Source organism: Oryctolagus cuniculus, chromosome 17, assembly GCF_051225735.1.
Source record: "Oryctolagus cuniculus isolate XC-2025 breed Fujian yellow rabbit chromosome 17, ASM5122573v1, whole genome shotgun sequence".
NCBI lineage: Eukaryota > Metazoa > Chordata > Mammalia > Lagomorpha > Leporidae > Oryctolagus > Oryctolagus cuniculus.
Genome location: NC_142883.1, coordinates 51,416,965 through 51,438,531, shown reverse-complemented (window position 1 = coordinate 51,438,531; position 21,567 = coordinate 51,416,965). Strand labels below are relative to the sequence as shown.

General features: G+C 56.2%; 3 protein-coding genes and 1 long non-coding RNA gene across 4 annotated transcripts; 2 read left to right on the top strand and 2 right to left on the bottom strand.

Annotated features, from left to right (window-relative positions):
• Window positions 1–2,515: 2,515 nt before the first annotated feature.
• LOC149121230 (uncharacterized) lies at window positions 2,516–6,233 on the bottom strand. Its single transcript, XR_016224258.1, has 2 exons — window positions 5,470–6,233; window positions 2,516–2,712 (listed from the first exon to the last, which is right to left on the bottom strand). It is a non-coding gene; the product is annotated as an uncharacterized LOC149121230 (long non-coding RNA).
• Window positions 6,234–6,352: 119 nt separating this feature from the next.
• Window positions 6,353–12,747, top strand: TM4SF5 (transmembrane 4 L six family member 5). The gene is made up of 5 exons (XM_002719003.6): window positions 6,353–6,722; window positions 11,651–11,731; window positions 12,088–12,224; window positions 12,379–12,559; window positions 12,637–12,747. Exons 1-5 carry the CDS (start codon window positions 6,552–6,554, stop codon window positions 12,646–12,648), a joined length of 582 nt encoding a protein of 193 aa, XP_002719049.1. The 5' UTR covers window positions 6,353–6,551; the 3' UTR covers window positions 12,649–12,747.
• Window positions 12,748–13,143: 396 nt separating this feature from the next.
• VMO1 (vitelline membrane outer layer 1 homolog) lies at window positions 13,144–15,496 on the bottom strand. The gene is made up of 4 exons (XM_002718826.6): window positions 15,403–15,496; window positions 14,762–15,039; window positions 14,525–14,640; window positions 13,144–14,363 (listed from the first exon to the last, which is right to left on the bottom strand). Exons 2-4 carry the CDS (start codon window positions 14,969–14,971, stop codon window positions 14,066–14,068), a joined length of 624 nt encoding a protein of 207 aa, XP_002718872.4. The 5' UTR covers window positions 14,972–15,039; window positions 15,403–15,496; the 3' UTR covers window positions 13,144–14,065.
• A 2,643-nt stretch (window positions 15,497–18,139) lies between these two features.
• GLTPD2 (glycolipid transfer protein domain containing 2) lies at window positions 18,140–21,324 on the top strand. The gene is given in 4 exon segments (XM_070061295.2): window positions 18,140–18,354; window positions 18,357–18,475; window positions 18,622–18,788; window positions 18,885–21,324. Coding segments are annotated over 4 exon segments (1,029 nt in total). The 5' UTR covers window positions 18,140–18,149; the 3' UTR covers window positions 19,423–21,324.
• Window positions 21,325–21,567: the final 243 nt, after the last annotated feature.

Here is a 21,567-nt window from a genome sequence, read left to right as displayed (position 1 = left end):
GCCTAAAGGTTTATGGCTGTTATATAATCACTATAAATATACCCTCTATCAGTGTAAATTGATGATTTAACAAAATGTTATCTATATGATATGGCTAATTTTATTATATATTTATTGTTTAAGCTATATATATAATAATGAAATTCCAAAGGTACAAAAGGGAAACGTAATTTCTCTTCCTCTCTTTTTCCCCATTATCCAGTTCCCCTTCCACAAGATACCCATTGTTAATTGAATTTTCTGATTAACTTGGTGTGAAGACACTTGTAATCTTTCTTTTCTTTTTTTTCTTTCTTTCTTTCTTTTTTTTTTTTTTTTTTTTTTTTTTTTTGACAGGCAGAGTTAGACAGTGAGAGAGAGAGAGAGACAGAGAGAAAGGTCTTCCTTCCATTGGTTCACCCCATAAATGGCCGCCATGGCCGGCAGGTGCGCTGCACCGATTCGAAGTCAGGAGGCAGGTGCTTCTCCTGGTCTCCCATGGGGTGCAGGGCCCAAAGATCTGGGCCATCCTCCACTGCCTTTCTGGGCCACAGCAGAGAGCTGGACTGGAAGAGGAGCAACCGGGACAGAACCAGCACCCCAACTGGGACTAGAACCTGGGGTGCCGGCACCACAGGCGGAGGATTAGCCTAGTGACACATGGCGGCCTTTTTTTTTTTTTTTTTTTTTTAAGATTTATTTATTTACTTGAAAGTCAGAGTTACACAGAGAGAGGAGAGGCAGAGAGAGAGAGAGGTCTTCCATCCGATGGTTCACTCCCCAGATGGCTGCAACAGCTGGAGCTGTGCTGATCTGAAGCCAGGAGCCAGGAGCTTCTTCCAGGTTTCCCACATGGGTGCAGGGGCCCAAGGACTTGGGCCATTTTCTACTGTTTTCCCAGGCCATAACACAGAGCTGGGTTGGAAGTGGAGCAGCCGGGTCTCAAACCAGCATCCATATGGGATGCTGGCACTTCAGGCCAGAGCGTTAACCCATTGCTTCACCACGCCGGCCCTGTAATATTTCTTCTTTAATTATTTATTTGAAAGACAGAGTTACAGAGAGAGAGAGAGAGAGAGAGTGGTCTTCCATCTGCTGGTTCACTCCCCAGATGGCCACAACGGCTGGAGCTGCGCTGACCCAAAGCCAGTAGCCAGGAGCTTCTTCCGGGTCTCCCACTTGGATGCAGGGGCCAAAGGATGTGGGCCATCTTCCACTGCTTTCCCAGGCCATAGCAGAGAGCTGGATTGGAAGAGGAGCAGCCAGGACTTGAACTGGCGCTCATATGGGATGCCGGCGCTTCAAGCCAGGGCTTTAACCCACTGTGCCACAGTGCTGGCCCCAACACTTGTAATATTTCAATTAATTTTTTCATAGAAGAGTTTAAGATATTTACATGAGGGGCCAGCACTGTGGTGAAGCAGGAAAGCTGTCACCTGCAGTGCCGGCATTCCATATGGGCGCCGGTTTGAGTCCGGCTGCTCCACTTCCAATCCAGCTTTCTGCTTCTGCTATGGCCTGGGGAAGCAGTGGAGGATGGCCCAAGTCTTTAGTCCCCTGCACCCATGTGGGAGACCCAAAAGAAGCTCCTGATTTCAAATTGGCCAAGCTCCAGTCATTTCAGCCATTTGGGGAGTGAATCAGCAGATGGAAGACTTCATCTCTCCCCCCCACCCTCGCTCCCTCTCTCTGCCTCTGCCTCTCAGTAACTCTGCATTTCAAATAAATAAATAAATCTATAAAAATATATTTACATGAATATTCTGTTTTTTACAGCATGTGTTTGGAACTTTAAAAAAAAAACATTTTTTTTTTTTGAAAGGCAGAGTTACGAGGACTGGGTAGAGATCTTCCATCAGCTGGTTCACTCCCCAGTTGGCTGAAATTCCATCCTGGTCTTCCACAAGGCTGGCAGGGGCCCAAGCACTTGGGGCATCTTCTACTGCTTTCCCAGGAGCATTAGTAGGGAGCTGGATCGGAAGTGGAGCAGCCGGGAGTCACGGTGCTGCTTGGATATGGGATGCTGGTGTCAGAGGTGGCAGCTTAACCCATTGTGCAACAATGCCAGCCTCTTGTTTTCAGAATCTTTGTGTTGTGTTGGTAACATTATTTTTTTATTTTTATTTTTTGACAGGCAGAGTGGATAGTGAGAGAGAGAGAGAGTCTTCCTTTGCCGTTGGTTCACCCTCCAATGGCCACCACGGCCGGCGCGCTGCGGCTGGCGCACCGCGCTGATCCGATGGCAGGAGCCAGGTGCTTATCCTGGTCTCCCATGGGGTGCAGGGCCCAAGCACTTGGGCCATCCTCCACTGCCTTCCCGGGCCACAGCAGAGAGCTGGCCTGGAAGAGGGGCAACCGGGACAGAATCCGGCGCCCTGACCAGGACTAGAACCCGGTGTGCCGGCGCCGCAGGTGGAGGATTAGCCTAGTGAGCCGCGGCGCTGGCCTATTGGTAACATTATTAATATTATTTCATCCATATGGAGTTGTATAAAAATAATACAATGCATGTTTGAGGAGCATCCCTCACACACAACTCTTTTCCTCTTTTTTTTTTTTTTTAAGATTTATTTATTTATTTATTTGAAAGGCAGTTACAGAGAGGCAGAGGCAGAGATAGGCCTTCCAAACAGGTGCGGCTGGGCCCATCCAAAGCTAGGAGGCAGAAGTCTCTTCCTGGTCTCCCACGCGGGTGCAGGGGTCCAAGCACTTGGGCCATCTCCTACCTCTTTCCTAGGCCACAGCAGAGAGCTGGATCAGAAAAGGAGCAGCCGGGACTAGAACCAGTAGCCAAAGGACTGGAGGCGGTGGCTTTACTCGCTATGCCACAGCGCTGACCCCTTCTCTTTATTTATCCTCAAAACAAGTTCTGTCTCTGACTCAAACATGTGGCTGGCTTGGCCCATTCTGTGTGCGTGGAGACAGTGGCCGGATCCACGGGGCCGGTCCACCGTCCAGGACGTGCCAGCCACCCGGGAAGGTCAATACCAGTTCTGCCTACGCAGCAGCACCTCTGCTGGTCTGCCCCGCTGAGGAGCCCGACTTCCAGCTCTGCTTGGCCTTGGCCTTCCCTCCGCCCTCTACCCCCCACACTCTCTGTGCCACTCCCTTGCGGCAGCTTCTGCTCCTTCCTGGTTTGAGCGGCGTTGGCTCGGTCCCTTCTCTGAGCCGGCTCTCAGTTTGGGACCACCCTGCTTTCTGTTGCCTCCCCGACAACAAATTTCCCAAGAATGCAGATTCGGCTGGCTGAGGAGTCGTCGCTGGGCACCTCTGCTGGGCAGAGCCCTCATCTCAAGTGACCTCAGAGCCATGGCTGTCGCAGGCCAGCCACCTGTTCCTCCATTAATCAGCCGTAACCTAGATAATGGGGTCCGTGTAGGGCAGCTGTTGTGGAGCCAGGAATCTCATAAAGTCTCAGTGACATACAAATACAGTTGTCCCGTGGGACCTGCAGGGCCTTGGCACCAGAAGCCCCTCCCCTCCCAACATCTGCAGGTGCTCAAGTCCCTCATATAAAATGGCACAGTGTGTGTGCATATGAACTACACACATGCTCCCAGGCCATCTGCTGCTTTAAATCATCTAGATTACTTATAACACCACAATGAATAAACAAAAAGTATAATGCCTAATGCAACCAAAGTGCTGTATAAATAGTTGGCATACAGTATTGTTCAGGAAGTAATGACAAGAAAAAAGAAATCCGTACACGCTCATCACAGACACGACTATTTTTTTTTTTTTTTTTTTTTGCTGAATATTGTCTATTCCTGGTTGAATCAGCAGGTGCAAAACCTACACAGAGAGCCAACTGCGCAAGCCCTTATTTCACTCACACGTGAACTGGTTGGGTGGAAGTCAACTGACCTAGGCTGGATTCTAATCCAAACCTTTCTCTTGCACTTTACCGGGTCAGTCAGTTAGAAGTTAGTTACATGGCAGGGAGAGACAGACGGACTGACACAAGTCCCATCCTCTGGTTCACTCTCCAAATACTTGCAATAGCCAGAGCTGGGCCAGGCCCAAATCAAGAGCCGGAAATATAATCCAGGTGTCCCACGTGGATGGCAGGGGCCCGAGTATGTGAGCCATCATCTGCTGCTTCCCAGGGTGTGCGCTAGCAGGCAGCTGGAATCAGGAGTGCAGGAACCAGGACCCGAACCCCGGCACTCTGACAGGGGATCTTGGAGCCCTGTGCCCCACACACCCTCCTTCTACCACTGGGTGAACTTGGGCACATTCTTATGGCAATGATGTTGGCAAGATTCAGTACCTCTCAAGGCCTAGACACGCCTGGGACCTTGTTGCGTCTGCCCATATGGTGAGAGGAACATCCTTCCACTAGTGACAGGGACTACACAGCGGCACGGCAAAGGACTCGGACATAAGGTAGATGAAGGATGGAGGCAAGCAGCCGGTCCATTCTGGCCACCAGGTCACATGGTCCTTGTGCTGTGAGCGTGGTAAACTATCTGTACAGAACCCTTCCAAGAAGACTGCACCTGCCCAGCGGCCTGAGGGTCTCAGAAAGAGGCAGAGTGACTGGGTCAAGGATACTTTGGCTAAGGATACACTTAAAACTAACCACTATTAGGACTTAAAATATGCCTTCTGGGGCAGGTGCTTAGCGCCAAGGTTAACACACCACTTGGGACACCCACATCCGGTATCAGAGTGCCTGGTTTGCCTCCTGGCTCTGTTTCTGGTCCAGCTTCCTGCTAATGCACACTCTGGAAGGTAGCTGGTGATGGCTCAAGTACTCGGGTCCCTGTCACCCACATGGGAGGCCTGGATTCCATTCTGGGCTCCTGGTTTCATGTACCCCCAGCCCTGGCTGTTGTGGCCAGTTGGGGAGTGAACCAGAGAATGGAAGATCTCTGCCTATGTGTCTGCCTCTGTCTATTTGCCTTTCAAATAAAATATAGTTTTAAAATATGCCTTCTGAAACAGAGGAGAAGGTAAAATCTTTTAAAAAAGGGGAGGGGAGGGGACAGGAAGCATCAGAAGTAACGTGGAAACGTTTTTTTTTGTTTTGAAAAACATTAAACGAAACAACAGAAGCAAAACCAAATTTCAGTTACCGCGATAGCTGCCTCTGAGTCAGAGGCAAACAGCCGCCAGGGCTTCGGTGTAGTTTGTTTTTCTGTATCAAGAGGTCAACCCGTCATAGTTTGCCACACTAGCTCCTTACACACGGCAGATCTGACATTCCCTGGAGAGGTTAGTTTTCTCTCTCCACACCTGTAGTGATTGCACAGGGCCTCTGGGAGCAGCTGCAGTGGAGGCCATGGGCTGGAAGCCACACCCCGTGAGACGCCGCCATCGCGTGCCCTCTGAAGCCCTGCCCGCAGCCCCCCCCCCCCAGCCCCTCCATGGCACTACCACATCCTGTGCGGGCCTTCACGCTCCTGTTTGCTCCTGAGACCCACAGCTGGGTCTGCAGCTGGCAGAAACACAACTCGAATGACAATTCACGTCATCAAAACTTACCAAGGAAGATCAGGCTTCAGGTGTGGCTGGATCTGCAGAGTCTGGTGACGTCATCCAGTCTTCCTCTTGGGGCTGGCATCGTAGCACAGGGGGTTGAGCTGCCGCTTGCGACACCGGCATTCCATAGCAGAACAGCAGTTCAAGTCCTGGCTGTTCCACTTTGGACCCAGCTCCCTGCTAATGCACCTGGGAAGATAGAAGATGATGGCCTGAATACCTGGGCTCTGCCACCCATGTGGGAGACCAGGATGGAGTTCCTGGCTCCTGGCTTCAGCCTGGCCCAGATCTGACTGTTGTGGCCACTTGAGGAGTGAGCTAGAGGAAGGAAGCACTCTCTCTCTCTCTCTGTCTCTGTCTCTCTGCCTTTCAAATAAATTAAAAAAATATATAAAACTGAACTTGACATTTTAAAAAGTGAAACAAGCAGAAATGGATTCTCATGGGCCCAGCTGTGCTGGCATAGCCATCGCTGAATCAGACGCTGAGGCTGGAGGCCGGAGCTGAACATCAGTGAGGTCTCCCGTCTCAAAGTCCCACCCTGAGAAAGGAGCAGTGGCCTCAGCTGGAGAAGAGGGGGCACAGGGACAGCCCACTGTGCTGGGAGGAACTGTCCCCACGGCACCAACAGACACAAGGCCACTGCACAGCTATAAGTGCTTCCTGGCTGACCAAGTCCTGCTCCTGTTGTCTCACTCCCAGCCCAGCAGGCAACAGGTGAGGCCCCTGGGACTCAGACACACAGCTGGCCAGTCAAGTGCAAAGCAGGTAAGGACCCAGCAGCCCATCTGGACAAACGTGTGCGCAAAGAGGAAGAGGACAATGACCACAAGAACTTCCTTTGTGTGACAAGCTCTCCCATCCTGTCCACACCACATCCTCCCCTTCCCCGGCAGCTGCAGCCCCTCTGCCCCCGCCTCCCCAGCAGCAGGTCCTGTGCCTCCAGCCCTTATCAGAGGCTCCTGCCAGGTTTTGCTCCACCCCTCCCCGACCTTTGCTCCTGCCCCTGGCTCCAGCAGGTTTTCCCTGAGCCGCAAACCTCCAGCTCACTTTCACTCACCACCTGCCCTGGCCGACGCCTCGCCATGTGCACGGGGAAGTGTGCCCGCTGTGTGGGGCTCTCCCTCATCCCCCTCTCCCTGGTCTGCATCGTGGCCAATGCCCTCCTGCTGGTGCCTAATGGGGAGACCACTTGGACCAACCATCTCAGCTTGCAAGTCTGGCTCATGGCTGGCTTCATCGGCGGCGGCCTGATGGTGAGAAGACTGGTGCGGGAACCTGGACCAGGGGCTGGGTGCTGCTCCTAGGGGGTCTGAACAGGACAGGGAGGTGGGGGAGAGGGGAAAGATCGGCTACCTAAGAGAGGCTGGCAAAGGCTTGGAGGGGAACAAGAACGGGCCCACCTGCCCTGACAGGCTGAACACTCTACAGACCGTGCCTCTAATGCACCTGGGCCAAGGCCCTGAGCTGAATGTGTGAGGGGACAGGGAAGGCAGGAGCCTCCCTCCCGGCTTGAGAGCATGTCCTGAGGGCCCCTGTCCGCCCACACCGGTGAGCAGCTGGCTGGCTGCACCTGACTACCAGGTTGCTAGCCCTGTGGGAGGTTATCAGGGCAGGAGAGCAAGAGGCATGCGGAGCCAGAGGGCGGCATCACGGGTCAGTCACTCTCCTCTCAGCTCACATGGCCTTCCCAGCCTCAGGCCACTCTGCGGGGTGCTCACCATCACTGGGAAGCGCGGTCCATTGGTCGGTGGGGCACAGATGAGCCCCCTCCCAGCCCCAGTCTTCCCCAGGAAAAGTGGGGGGAGAGGAGACACGGCTCTCCCAACCTGCTTAACCCCCACCTCCAATTCCTTCTCCATTCAGAGGGGCCTTGGGGTAAAGACAGCAGATGGTCCCTGCCCAGATCCCCACGGCTCAGGGGGCGACTGTGACCCCTCTAGGAGCTCATCGGGACAGCTGTCCTTTTTTTTTTTTTTTGACAGGCAGAGTGGACAGTGAGAGAGAAAGGTCTTCCTTTGCCGTTGGTTCACCCTCTGATGGCTGCCGTGGCTGGCGCGCTGCGGCCGGCGCACCGCACTGATCCGAAGGCAGGAGCCAGGTGCTTCTCCTGGTCTCCCATGGGGTGCAGGACCCAAGTACTTAGGCCATCCTCCACTGCCTTCCTGGGCCACAGCAGAGAGCTGGCCTGGAAGAGGGGCAACCGGGACAGAATCCGGCGCCCCGACCGGGACTAGAACCCGGTGTGCCGGCGCCACAAGGCGGAGGATTAGCCTAGTGAGCCGGGGCGCCGGCGGGACAGCTGTCCTTGAACCACCCATCCCCTTTACTCTCTGGCGTCCTTCCTCCCACTCCCCATCTCCAGCGCGGACTCCTATCTGTTGGACTCTACTCCATCCCGCGCCAACCCTCTCTGAGAGGCCTATACACGTAGCCAGCATTCCCAGAGCGCTCCTCCAGCCCACACCAGTGCCTCCAGCCCGCCACTGTCCTCCCCGCGACCTAACCAGCCTGCTGCCGTGGAGACCCCCAGGGCTGCCCTCCCACCTCTGTGCCCAGCCACTCTCAAGGGTCACCCTGTGCCACGAGCATAGAGACAAGGTCCCTGCTGTCCCCGCAGCTTGCATTCCCATTGGAGAGGCTGGAGCAATCCAGGAAGCGCCATGAGAGAAGGACTGCCTGTCTTGCTGGTGCTTATGCCCAATGCCTAGACCAGGGCCTTGTATTGAGCGAGCCCTGAGTGGCTGAAGGCAGTCTCAGGCAGGAGACGGTGCCGCCGGAGACATTAAGCCAGGTGGTATCATAAAGAGCTCCATGGGCATTGGCAGGGAAGGCCACTGGTAGGTGATGTCTGAGCTGAGACCCAGACCACAAAGGAGGTGTGGGCACTGCAAACAGGGGCTCCCCTCACCTGAGGACAGGGCAGCAGGCTGGGGCAGCTGAGGTTCCACGAGGTGAAGTTTGAAGCAGACAGACACTGGGCTGGGTACACCATTGAAAGGCCAATGAGTGAAAGGACCCAGATCCTCGGTGTACAGCTCAATGAATTTTGACTGAATGAACTCAGCCTTGTACACAGCATCTAGACTGAGAACCACCCCTCACCACCACCATCAGCAGTAACCACTGGCCTGCTATCTAACCCCACAGACCAGTTCACTCTGTTTAAGACTTTATATAAATGGGCTCATACGTCTTTCTTGTTTCTCTGGCACAATACTGTTTGTGAGAACTATGCATATTATTATTATTATTGTGTGTGGCTGTCCTGTCATTTGTACATTTCTTCTTCATTCCTCAATGTTATTTTTTTTCTTTTTATTTTATTTGAAAGGTAGAGAGACCCATAGAGACAGACAGAGCTCTCATCCACTGGTTCACTCCCCAAATGCCTGCAACTGCAGGAGCCAGGAATTCAGTTCAGCTCTCCTACATGGTACTCAGGTACTTAAGCCATCGCCTGTGCCTCCCAGGCTCAGCAGTGGTAGGAAGCTGGAATCCAGGGCTGGAGCCGGGAGTCAAACTCCAGCACACCAATGTGAGGCACAGGTGTCTTTAACGTCAAGGCTAAATGCCCACTGCACCCCGCAATCTTTTTTTTTTTTTTTTTTTTTTTGGACAGGCAGAGTGGACAGTGAGAGAGAGAGAGACAGAGAGAAAGATCTTCCTTTTGCCGTTGGTTCACCCTCCAATGGCCGCCGCGGCCAGCGCGCTGCGGCCGGCGCACCGCGCTGATCCGATGGCAGGAGCCAGGAGCCAGGTGCTTTTCCTGGTCTCCCATGGGGTGCAGGGCCCAAGCACCTGGGCCATCCTCCACTGCACTCCCTGGCCACAGCAGAGGGCTGGCCTGGAAGAGGGGCAACCGGGACAGAATCCGGTGCCCAGACCGGGACTAGAACCCGGTGTGCCGGCGCCGCTAGGCGGAGGATTAGCCTAGTGAGCCGCGGCGCCGGCCCACCCCGCAATCTTTTAACATCCCACTGTTGACGAACATTTGGGTCTGTTGCAGACCATGCCACTGTAGAGGTTCCTGCAGATGTCTTCAGGTGAGTGCACGTTTCTGGTAGATAAACACCCAGGAGCAAAACTGCTGCTTCTTGTGGAATGGCAAATACTGGGTGCTACCGCGTACTGTCAAACACGGTACTGAGCTCCAGTGTCACTGCCATCAGCAGTGTGAGAGCTCTAGTGGCTCCACACCCGCACTGGATTGAAGAAGCTCCCTTGGCCCCTCGCGTGCAGAACGGACGGGAGGTCAGCCATAGATGCAGAAAGGCCAGGAAGAGGTCACTGCGGTTGTCCGGGAGAGGGACAGTGGCTTGGAGCCATCCAGTGGCCATGGAGATGAAGAAAAAGGAGCAGATCCAGGCTATGAATTCGGTGTTTCTGATGGCCTTTCTCTTTTCATTAAGACAGTTAGATTGCAGAGAGCAAGACAGAGAAGCTCAGACTACAAAAGGAAGCAAATACTTTGACCAAAAACAGTAAAAAATCTTCGGGTGGCCGTTGTCTTCTGGTTAAAGCTCTGCCTGGGACACCCGCATCCCATATTGCAGTATCTGGGTTGGAGTCCTGGCTGTGCCCTGGATCCCCATTTCCTGCGGATGCACAGCCCAGGAGGCAGCAGGTGATGGCTCAGCTAGCTGGGTCCCTGCCACCCTGGTGGGAGACCCAGACCAAGTTCCTGTTTCCTGGCCTTGGCAATGAACCTCATGAAACAAAGACAAAGGCAACGCTGCAGATGGAGTGAGGGCCTCGAACGCCTTGCTGGGCTGCTCTGTGAAGAGACCCTAACAGGTCTGAGCAAAAGCTCTGTGGATCTGGTGGTGCAGTGTGGGATGCGTGGGGCAGGAGCTATGGGAACCAGGAGGGAGGCTGAGAACAGTCTCCTCATGGAGGGGGGGGTGCTGAATGAGAAAAGAGGAAGGAGAAAGAGATCAGAAGCCAGTTAAATAGGAGGATTAAAGTTCTCCAGCCTGGGTCACCAGCAGAATATTCTTCCATTGATGTAGACAAGAAAATCAAAGGGAGCTGAAGTTGGGGCATAGGGTGCAGTCGATCTGAGGCTACCTGAATTTCAGCTCAAACTAAGATGTTCAAATGAACATCTCCTCAGTCAGATTTGAATCTAGACACAACTATTAGCGGGAGAAACAGGTGATATCATGGAAGGGAATGCATTGGGTGTACTGGGAAGGAAGACCACAGAGGGGGAAAAAAAACAGAGGCTGAATCTCGGGAAATCCTACACTCCACATCGGAGCATTCGCTAATACACTCTTTCACACTCTGCCATAGCCCCAGCTCACCAGCCACTCCGCACCACTATCCCTTCCTAGCACAGAAGGAAGTCAGAGATTCCGAGAATTCTCTTGAGTCAGACTTGACATGATCAACCTTTGATCTGATTCAATCTTTTTTTTTTTTTTTTGACAGGCAGAGTGGACAGTGAGAGAGAGACAGAGAGAAAGGTCTTCCTTTTTTGCCATTGGCTCACCCTCCAATAGCCGCCATGGCCGTGCGCTGTGGCCGGCACACCGCACTGATCCGAAGGCAGGAGCCAGGTACTTATCCTGGTCTCCCATGGGGTGCAGGGCCCAAGCACCTGGGCCATCCTCCACTCCACTCCCTGGCCACAGCAGAGAGCTGGCCTGGAAGAGGGGCAACCGGGACAGAATCCGGCGCCCCGACCGGGACTAGAACCCGGTGTGCCGGCGCCGCAAGGTGGAGGATTAGCCTAGTGAGCCACGGCGCCAGCCCTGATTCAATCTTGACCATAGCCCCGTGAGGTAGGTCTTGCACACCCATTTTACACGAGGCAAAACTGAGTCCCAGACACATGAACCAATTCATAAAGCGTGAAGTAATCCAGGGTTGGCCTTAACAGCAGGCCTCCTGACTGCCAGTTGGGCACCTACTATGTGCCGAGACTTGTGGAGACTATACTGATGTTGGACCCTACCCTCTAGGAGGCTACAGTACGGACAGAGATAAGGTAAGCACATAAATAATGATAGATTGAGGTAGCGCTCAACAGAGCTGGAAGAGAAGTGGTGATAAGGTCTTTCTGTAGTCCAAAGGGCTGAGGGGATCCCAGGTAGCTTCCTGCAGGAGGTGCGCGCTGACGCAAGGAAGGCCTTGGGGATCTGCGGGGACTGCTATCACACCGACTCTTGTCCCACAGATACTGTGTCCAGGGATTTCAGCCGTCCGGGCAGGAGGCAAGGGTTGCTGTGGCGCAGGCTGCTGTGGGAACCGCTGCAGGGTAAGATTCAAATGAAGAAGGAACTCAGGACCCGGACTCTGACTTCGCCTTGGCAGAGCCACACAGCACGCCCAACAGAATTCCTAGTTGCATGACGCCCTCTGCGGAGGCCCAACAGGGTCCATCGCACCCTCCCCTCGAACCCACAAATCTCAGGCCTCAGCGACCCTGACCAGAGGGGAACTACAACTCCCATGAACCTCAGCGACCCCGCCTCTTAGGATTAGCCCAATTCCCAGCGCGGGGCTTGACGGGAAATGTATTTCTAACCAGATTCAAGCGACGTGCGGTTCTGTGAGGGGCGGGCCCGCCAGGAGGGCGCTCCTCGCCTCACTCACTCCCCACCCCTCTTCCAGATGCTGAGCTCGGTCTTCTCCTCAGCGATTGGGGTGCTTGGGGCTATCTACTGCCTCTCAGTGTCGGGAACTGCGCTCCGAAACGGACCCAAATGTTTGATAGACGGCAAGTGGGACTACCACTTCCAAGAGACCGGGTAAGGCTTTGCGGCCTTTTCGTTCCCGCCCTTCCCACGTGGTCGGCCGCGGCTTCGACGGCGCTAGCTCCACGTGGGCCAACCCCCTAGGGCGCATGCGCGGCCCCCCCACGCACTAGTGACGTCATGCCTCCCTGCCCCGCCCCGCCCCCAGAGGCTCTTACTTGCTCAACGATACTCAGTGGGATTTGTGCGAGTCACCGCCCCGCGTGGTGCCCTGGAACGTGACGCTGTTCTCGTTGCTGGTGGCCGCCTCGTGCCTGGAGATCGTGCTGTGCGGGCTGCAGCTGGTGAACGCCACCATTGGTGTCTTCTGTGGCGACTGCCGGAAGAAGGTGGGACGGCCGGGCGGTGGCGTCATACTGGGCACCCGCTTGCTCCTGGCAGCATCTTTACTCTGTCTTTCCCGCAGGAAGTTCACTGAGGCCACATCCACGCCGCCCTGCACCTGCTGGCTCTTGGATGCCCCCCGGCCCCGCCCGCTTCTGCCCCGGCTCTCTGGAATAAACTGCTTTGAGCTTTCCTCCCCGACTCAGTTTGTGCCACGTGAAAGGAGTGTCTGGGGCTTGGGAATCCTGCGACAGCTTGTTATTTCCTTTTTTAAAATTTATTTTATTTATTTGAAAGGTGGAGTGATAGACAGGGAGAGAGGGATCTTCCATTCCCAAATGACCACAACAGCCGAAACTGGACCAGGCCGAAGCCAGGAACCTGGAACTCCATCCGGGTCTCCCATGTGGGCTTCAGGGGCCCAGGCACTTGAGGCATCTTCAGCTGCTTTCCCAGGCGCATTACCTGGGGGCTGCATTCAAGCCAAAGCAGTCGGGACTCATACTGGCACTCTGACATGGGATGCTGACATCCCAGGTGGCAGCTTAACCCGCTGTGCCACAGTACTGGCCCTCCCTTTAAAGACTGATTTATTTTTTAAAAAAGATTTATTTATTTATTTGAAAGGTAGAGAGGCAGAGGAAGAGAGAAAGGCCTTCCATCTGCTAGTTCACTCCCAAATGGCTTCAATATCGAGAGCTGGGCCAGTCTCCCACACAGGTGCAGGGGCCCAAGCACTTGGGCCATTTTCTTCTGCTTTTCCAGGCCACAGCAGGGATCAGAAGTGGAGCAGCCGGGACTTGAACTGGTGCCCATATGGGATGCTGGCACTGCAGGTGTCAGCTTTACCTGCTATACCACAGCGCCAGCCCATATTTATTTACTTATTTGTTTAAGATTTATTTTATTTTACTTGAAAGGCAGAGTTACAGAGAGAGGGAGAAACGGATCTTCCATTGGGTTCACTATCCAAATCCCCAATGGGCCTGTGCCAGCCAAAGCCAGAAGCCAAAAGCTCCATCCTGGTGTCCCATGTGGGTGCAGGGGCCCAAGCACTTAGACCATCCTCTGCTGCTTTCCCAGGTGCATTAGCAGGGAGCTGGGTAGGAAGTGGAGCAGCTGGGACTTGAACAGGCACGCATATGGGATGCTGGCATTGCCAGCAGTGGTTTAATCAACTATGCCAAAACGTTGGCTCCAATAGGTATTTTAAAAAGGGAGAGATTGTTAGATTCTTCACAAATAAATCAGTAAAAAGGCAGATTCCTGCTTCACTTTTTAAATATTGCATGTTTAAACACGGTTTCCCAGACATTGGATCTGGAACGTTCAGCAGCCAGCCATGCACCCGCGAGACCAAACCCCAGAGCAGGCCTGGCCTCGTGCTAGGTTTGGGGGGCGGGGCACATGCTTCCCTCCCTTCCTCACGACAAACCAGACCGGAGCCCAGACAGAGGATTTAATAGCGGCAGGCGGGAGTACCCTCCGGGCCCGGGAGGGGGCGCTGGTGGTCAGTTGCGGCAGCAGAAGAGGCGCAGGTCGTTCAGCGCGGTGTCGTCGCGCAGGCCGCGCGGCCGCTCGACCTTGGTCTGCAAGCCGCACACGCCTTTGGGGCAGGAGCCGCTCCAGTCTCCAAAGACCCCCCAGGTCTGGCCAGGGCCCTCCAACTCGGTGCCGTCTGAGCAGCGGAAGCGCACGTTGTTCGCTGCCGTGTTGTCCCCGAGAGTGGTGGATGGCTCCACGCGAAGCGAGAAAGCCACTAGGAAGCCGCCGCCAGGACACCACAGCGGCTCGCTCCATGCGCCCCACCTGCACGGGAAGCGGAGACGCGCGGGCACTGCGGGCGCGCCCTACCCACCCCCAGGCCGACCCAAGCCTTGGGACTTTTCCAGCCAGGGGCTCCAGGATGCAGAGGGCGGGCGGGGGCGTCTAGCAGAGGGTAAGGGACATACCCATGGCCCCTGCCTCACCTTCCAGACTGGGACTCCACCACATGCGTGTTGCGCTCGGCGTTCCCCCGCGTGCAGTGCAGCCGGACCCCGTTCAGAGCCGTGTCGTCGCCGGGAAGGCCCTGAGAGGGCTCCACCTGGGCGGCCGGGATTGAACGGGCGAGGAGTCAGGGCGCGGCTCTTCTCCGCGCCTTGCGCCCTGTGCCCTGCGCCTCTCCTTCCCCTGCAGGACCTCCGCTAGGCCTGAGCCTCCCCCACCTTAAGCGAGAAGCCGCTGCTGAAGTACCCTTCAGGACACATCTCAGGCCAGGCCCAGTCGCCCCAGGGGCCGCCGTTGGTCACTTGGATGACCGTTGTGTAGTCGCTCAGCCCGTCTGCCCATGAGCATCTGCAGGGCGTCCGCGCCAGCAGTAGCAGCAGCAGCAGCAGCAGCGGCAGCAGCGGCTTGCGTCCAGCGCCCTGCTCCATGTTGCGGCTGTTGTGAGCCAGGCCCCTTAGGCAGGCTTATGCCAGCTCCATCCGCCCGCACCGAGGTTCTGATTACGGAAAAACCGTCGGACTTAAGTGATACCTGAAACTAAGCTGCTCCGGGAAGCCTGCACACTTGATTCCCCTCTCCGAGGGGGAGGGGGTGGTGGCGGAAGCTTGCAAAGGTAGGGGAGGAGGGTCAGGGAGAGTCCTGGAGACAGCTGACTGCAGGCCAAGGGCTGTGGTTAGCGTTTGTTGTCTTTAATCCTCACCCAAAAAAAACTGGGCGTGGAATTACTCTTCCTGCTTCGTGGATGAGGGAACAGGGGCGGGGCGGCTGTTGTGGCACCGCGGGTTAAGCCGCTGCTCTGATGCCAGGAGCCCGGATCGGAGTCCTGTCTACTCCTCTTCCCATCCAGCTCTGTGCTCACCTGCCTGGGAAGGCGGCAGAGGATGGCCCATGTGGGAGACCGAGATGGAATTCCTGGCTCCTGGCTTTGGCCTGGCCCGGACCTGGCTGTTGCAGCCATCTGGGGAGTGAACCAGTGGGTGGAAGACCTCTCTCTCTGTTGCTCTGCCTTTCAAAGCAGTCAACAAAGGAATCAACCAATTAAAAAAAAAAAAAAGACAAGTGACTTGCCTTAAGGTCATAGCCAGCAGGGAAACATTCCAGCCATGGGAGAGGAGACCAGGACTGGGGATGGAAGTGATCTTGTGGGAATCCTCCTGTTACCAGAGAACTGCAGGGTTCTTGTCTGCACAAGAAAGAATTCAGGCGGGAGACAGAGAGTAAGTCGAAAGCAAATAGCAAGGTTTATTAGGGCAGGGACATCCGTAAGAATGGATGGGCGCCTCTCCAGACAGGACCTGAGAGAGAGTGCCCAGTCGCTCAGACTGGGGGAGAGCGGGGCTACCTGGTTGAGTGGAGAGAGTACACCTGTAGAGGCCAGGCGGGCAGCTCAGCAGAGAGGCAGAGGGCTGAGCGCGCAGTCCCGTTGAGGCCGGAGGTTTTTAAGGGGATGGGTCTTGTCTTCCCACATCTTCTCCTCCTGGAACAAAGGACTTTTTGGATGTAAATACTAAAAATTTCTTTCTGAGTTTTACCCCTGAAGTTATCAGACAGGAGAAAGCCTGGCTGGCGTCACCCAGTTAGAGGAAGGATGGGCAGGATGTCTGAAGTGCAGATATGGGCTGCCCCTGGCAGGTTATCGGGATGACTTTGAGATGCATATGCTGGACCTAGAAGTCTCCTTAGGCCTTTGTCATGCACGTATAAGCTCATATCTGACTTCCTACCTAACACTCCCAGGAACAAGATTGACCAGGAGGAACCCAGGGACCTCCAGCATGGGAGGGGGCCTCAGAGTGAGCACAGGGCAAGAATCCAGGAGCTGGGGGACTGAGGCCCTGACCCCTGCAGGATCAGGAGAGACAAGAGCAACTCTAGCCAGCACCGTGGCTCACTAGGCTAATCCTCCGCCTTGCGGCGCCGGCACACCAGGTTCTAGTCCCGGTCGGGGTGCCGGATTCTGTCCCGGTTGCCCCTCTTCCAGGCCAGCTTTCTGCTGTGGCCAGGGAGTGCAGTGGAGGATGGCCCAAGTACTTGGGCCCTGCACCCCATGGGAGACCAGGAGAAGTACCTGGCTCCTGCCATCGGATCAGCACGGTGCGCCAGTCGCGGTGCGCCGGCCGCAGCGGCCATTGGAGGGTGAACCAACGGCAAAGGAAGACCTTTCTCTCTGTCTCTCTCTCTCACTGTCCACTCTGCCGGAAAAAAAAAAAAAAAGGCAACTCTAAGAGGTTCATAGGGGACTAAGCACCCTCAGAACAAATGCCATTGTTTCTGTGCCCCTGTGTCCTTCCCTGGGATGCCTTTCCGCCCGGGACCACCAGGTGGACTCCTAGTTTACAAAGCCAACAAGCCTGGCTACATGGGACTTGACCTTCCTTTGTTTCTTCAGTACCTACTTATTTAGCAATAGTGTGCTTTGGCCCAAGCAACATTCTAAGTGCTGCAGACAACCAAGAAAAACAAAGATCCCTGTCTTCCCCACAGCTCCCATCCCAGTGGGGAGGCAGACGACAAATTTTGTGAAGCGCTTTTGTGTTCTGGAGATGTGGCACGGGGCCAGACTTGTGGAGGTTGTTAACAAGATGAATTCGGCCGGTGCTGTGGCTCACTAGGCTAATCCTCCGCCTGCGGCACCGGCACACCAGGTTCTAGTCCCAGTCAGGGCGCTGGATTCTGTCCCGGTTGCCCCTCTTCCAGGCCAGCTCTCTGCTGTGGCCAGGGAGTGCAGTGGAGGATGGCCCAAGTGCTTGGGCCCTGCACCCCATGGGAGACCAGAAGAAGCACCTGGCTCCTGCCTTCGGATCATGGCGGTGTGCCGGCTGCAGCGCGCTGGCCGCGGCTGCCATTGGAGGGTGAACCAACGGCAAAAGGAATACCTTTCTCTCTGTCTCTCTCTCTCACTGTCCACTCTGCCTGTCAAAAAAAAAAAAAAAAAAAAAAAAAAGATGGATTCGATGCATGACTGAGGAGCCTGTCTGGAATTTAAAAAATTAAGTCACAAAAAGTTCAGCCACCCCTTGTGATGGCTTTTCAAAGCACCCACTGGAGTCCTAGCTGCTCACTTCATATTCAACTCCCTGCTAATGAGCTAACAGCCCAAATACTTGGGCCCTGCCACCCACAGGGAAGACCAGGATGGAGTTCCTGCCTCCTTGGCCCCACCCCCAACCTCTGCCGACCCTAGTGAGATTTATGGGGCAATTGTGGTCAGCTTTTCCATGTGTGGCGTTTTCACATACATTATCATTTAATCCTCAGGCGAGGCTTGCAAAGTACCTATTATTATCGTCAATTTACAGTGGGGGAAACTCAAACCCAGCGGTAACTGACAGCCCACACAGCGGCTCCATGGGAGGGGCGGCTGGGTAGCCCAGGCTTTGCACCTGCAAGCCGGCCCTTCGGGGAAGGGAATGGTGGGGCCAAATCCCCAAATCCCCTTCCTGTGGTCCCTCGCCCCGGGGTACCTGCCCTCCGGGGGCGAAGGCCAGCGAGAAGGGGGCCTTAGTAGGTTAATTATTAACCATTTGCGCCTTAGTGCCCTGAGGGCTTCTCTCCGCTCCTAGAGTCGGAGGGACTGGAGAGGGGGCGGCGATCCCAGCAGCAGCCATGGGGGTCGCGCTGCCGCCACCCGCCCTGCGGCGCTGGTCCCGCGGCGCCCTTTCTCTCGCTGCCTTGGCACTGCTGCTCCTGCTGTATTTCAGTGGTCCGGCATCCAGTGAGTGGCCTCTTCCCTCACCCGCCCGGGGAGGAAGCGGGGAGTCCAAGCCTGGGCAGGGGCGGGTGTCCAAGTCTCTTTCTGGCGCCCTCACCACTCACTTCGCCTTTCCCCAGGTATCCTCTCGGGGTGCAGACCCGGGGTCCGGTCCTGCATTCCGAAGGCACGGCTACCTGTGCAGGTACGCCCGGGCCAGGGCGGGATCCAGGAGCTCCAGGTGAGGCCCTCCATAGCGGGAGATGGAGCCAGGCTGAGGGGCCTCCCCCTCTGACCCATCTCCAGTTAGACCGCCAGAACAATTTCCTCCGAGCCGCACGGGTCTGAGTGCCAAGCAAGCCCTCTTCCTCTCCTGCCCACTCCCAGGTCCGGAGAGAATCGGGCCCCCAGGTGGCCTCGGAACGAGAAGAGCCTCCGTGCCTGGGCCCTAACGGGATGCTGGGCCGCATGATGCGGCCTTTCCGCGCCAGTCTGATCCCCGAAGGGGATGTCGCCTTGTCGCGGTACTTGGCTGGATGGAGGGAACTACTCAGGTGAGGGGTCTCCCGCCCCCCAGCCAGCGCCTCCCTCCTCGGGGTTTCATGGCGCTCTCTCAGATCGTCTTCCTTGTCCCACCACTAAACACGCAGGTTCCTAACTCCCCTCGGCTCCATCTTCGCCTTCGCTATAAGCGAGGCCTTCGCCAAGGTGACAGCCCTGGAGGCTCGGGTACACGGCCCGCACGCCGCGCACTACTCGTCGCTGGTGACCATGGCGGCCTGGGAGCAGCGGACCGGACTGCTGGAGCGGACGGGGACCGAACCCGGGGACTCGGCGCGGTCCTCGGGCTCCCGGACGCTGCTCTTGCTGCACCGCGCGCTGCGCTGGTCCCAACTCTGCCTCCACCGCGTGGCCACCGGGGCGCTCGAAGGCCCTGACGCTGGAGTGCAGTGCGGCGACGCCTACGGCACGGCCCTGGCCCCGCACCACCCCTGGCTGGTCCGCCAGGCCGCCCGCCTCGCGTTCCTCGCGCTCCCGGGTCGCGGCGCCTTGCTCGAGCTGGCGTGTCCCGGAGCCAGAGAGGCGGAGGCGCGGGCGGCGCTGGCCCGAGCCGCCGGCACCCTGGAGGACGTCTACAACCGCACCCAGGGCCTGCTGGCCGAGCGCGGTCTGCTCCAGCTGGCCTGAGGACAGCGGCGGCGGAGGCGGCCGGCAGGGGACCCAGCGCCCCGAGGGCAGCGCCTGCGGCACCAGCCCAGGATACCAGGGGGCGGAGCGTCCCCAACAGCCCCGCCTCCTCGTGACGCCGTTATCGCGGGCACGCCCCCTCTGGGCGTGGTCCTCAGCCCCCGCCTCCGTCGCCGTCTGGGGCAGCCGCGGACTTGCGGGCGTTTTCTGTGAGGGCCGCGGGCATTGAAGGGAAATAAAGAGCGAACTTGGGAAGCGGTGTCCTCCCTTTCCCGGCGGCCGACAGCCTCACGCCCTGTCCTTTCTCCGCCGCTCCTCTGGCTTCCGTTGCCAGCGCCAGGCCGTGTCCCCGGAGCCCTACCGCCACCCGGCCAGCTCCTCCCCTGGGCTCCGCCACAGACACCGCAAACGCGGCCGACGCGGGTGCCCCGGCCTCCCCGCAGCCCCGCACCTCCTCCAGTGACCCAAGGCCGAGACCCGCACCGCGCCGCGCCCCTCGCGGGCACGGCCTGATCCCGCAAGTGTGTGCAGCGGCTCCCGGGCCGCTCCCGCCACCGCAGCGCGGGGCCGGTTCACGCGCGGACGCCAGGTTACAACTCCAGTCCGCCTCCAGCACGGGACGTCGCCCTGTGTACGCGCCTGCCTATTCGGCGTCCCCCCACCCCATATCCGTGGGTAGCAAATCCACGTGTCTAATACTGAGCTTCCCATACCCCGTACCCTCCAAAATCCACCCTTCCTAGTCCTCGCTCAGTAAGCGACAGCTCCGTTCTTCCCGTAATTTCGCCCAAAACCCTTGTCATCCTGGCTCTTGGGCTTCAGTCCAGGAGAATCCGACCGCTTCTTTACCAACGCCAGCCTCTTCTAGCACCGGGATTGGTATAGCCTCCTGGTTGTCTCTGTCCCTTCTTCCCCTGTCTGTATTTTCAGTGCAGCAACCAAGGCGATCCCTTAGGGCAGGCCTGAGCTTTCCAGATAGAACACTCTTTTACATTCGCTGGTACTCAGTCTTTCCCCGGCATCTCGGGAGTGAACCAGGGGATGGAAGATCCGTCTCTCTCTCTCTGTCTTCTTTGTAATTCTTTCAAATAAATAATCTTTCAGAGAGACAGGAAATTATTTACATTTATCAATCTTACAGAAATAAAAAGAATTGGGGCTAGTGTTGTGGGGCAGCAGGTTAAGCCACCACCTGCAATGCTGACATCCCATGTAGGTGCTCCACTTCCAATCCAACTCCCTGCTCATGTTGCCTGGGAAAGCAGGCAGAGGTTTCCCAAGTACTTGGAACCCTATTACCCACTTGGGAGACCCTGCTGGAGGTTCTGGCTGGTGACTTCAGCCTGGCCCAGCCCTGGCCATTGGGGCCATTTGGGGAGTGAATCAGCAGGTGGAAAATCTGTGTGTGTGTGTGTGTGTGTGTGTGTTTCCCTCTCTGCAACTCTTTCAAATAAATAAATAGCTTTTAAAAATTAAGAATTAATTTTAAAACTACAGTTCAATAAACATTTTTAAAGTTTTTTTTTTTTTTTTTTTTTGAAAGGGAGAGTTACAAGGCCAGCGCCGCAGCTCACTAGGCTAATCCTCCGCCTGCGGCGCCGGCACACCGGGTTCTAGTCCCGGTCAGGGCGCCGGATTCTGTCCCGGTGGCCCCTCTTCCAGGCCAGCTCTCTGCTATGCCCCGGGAGTGCAGTGGAGGATGGCCCAGGTGCTTGGGCCCTGCACCCGCATGGGAGACCAGGAGAAGCACCTGGCTCCTGGCTTCAGATCATCGCGACGCGCCGGCCAAAGCCCGCCGGCCGCAGCAGCCATTGGAGGGTGAAACAATGGCAAAAAGGAAGACTTTTCTCTCTGTCTCTCTCCCTCACTGTCCACTCTGCCTGTCAAAAAAAAAAAAAAAAAAAAAAAGGAGTTACAGAGAGAAAGAGAGAGAGAGAGATCTCCCATCAGTTGGTTCACTCCCCAAATGGCCACAACAGCCAGGGCGGGACCAAGTCCTGGAGCCAGGAGCTTCCTCTGGGTCTCTCACATGGGTGCAGGGGCACAAGCACTTGGGCCATCTTCTGCTGCTTTCCCAGGTGCATTTCCCAGGAGCTGGATCGGAAGTGGAACAAGTGGCTCCCATATGGAATGCTGGTATCAGAG

Coding starts and splice junctions, on each gene's coding strand:
- TM4SF5 (XM_002719003.6), top strand. CDS start 6,552: ATGTGCACGGGGAAGTGTGCCCGCTGTGTGGGGCTCTCCCTCATCCCC. Junction 11,732..12,087: donor GCTGTGGGAACCGCTGCAGG/GTAAGATTCAAA, acceptor CCCCTCTTCCAG/ATGCTGAGCTCGGTCTTCTC. Junction 12,225..12,378: donor TACCACTTCCAAGAGACCGG/GTAAGGCTTTGC, acceptor CCCCGCCCCCAG/AGGCTCTTACTTGCTCAACG.
- VMO1 (XM_002718826.6), bottom strand. CDS start 14,971: ATGGAGCAGGGCGCTGGACGCAAGCCGCTGCTGCCGCTGCTGCTGCTG. Junction 14,641..14,761: donor GCAGCGGCTTCTCGCTTAAG/GTGGGGGAGGCT, acceptor CCGGCCGCCCAG/GTGGAGCCCTCTCAGGGCCT. Junction 14,364..14,524: donor GTGGAGTCCCAGTCTGGAAG/GTGAGGCAGGGG, acceptor CTTCCCGTGCAG/GTGGGGCGCATGGAGCGAGC.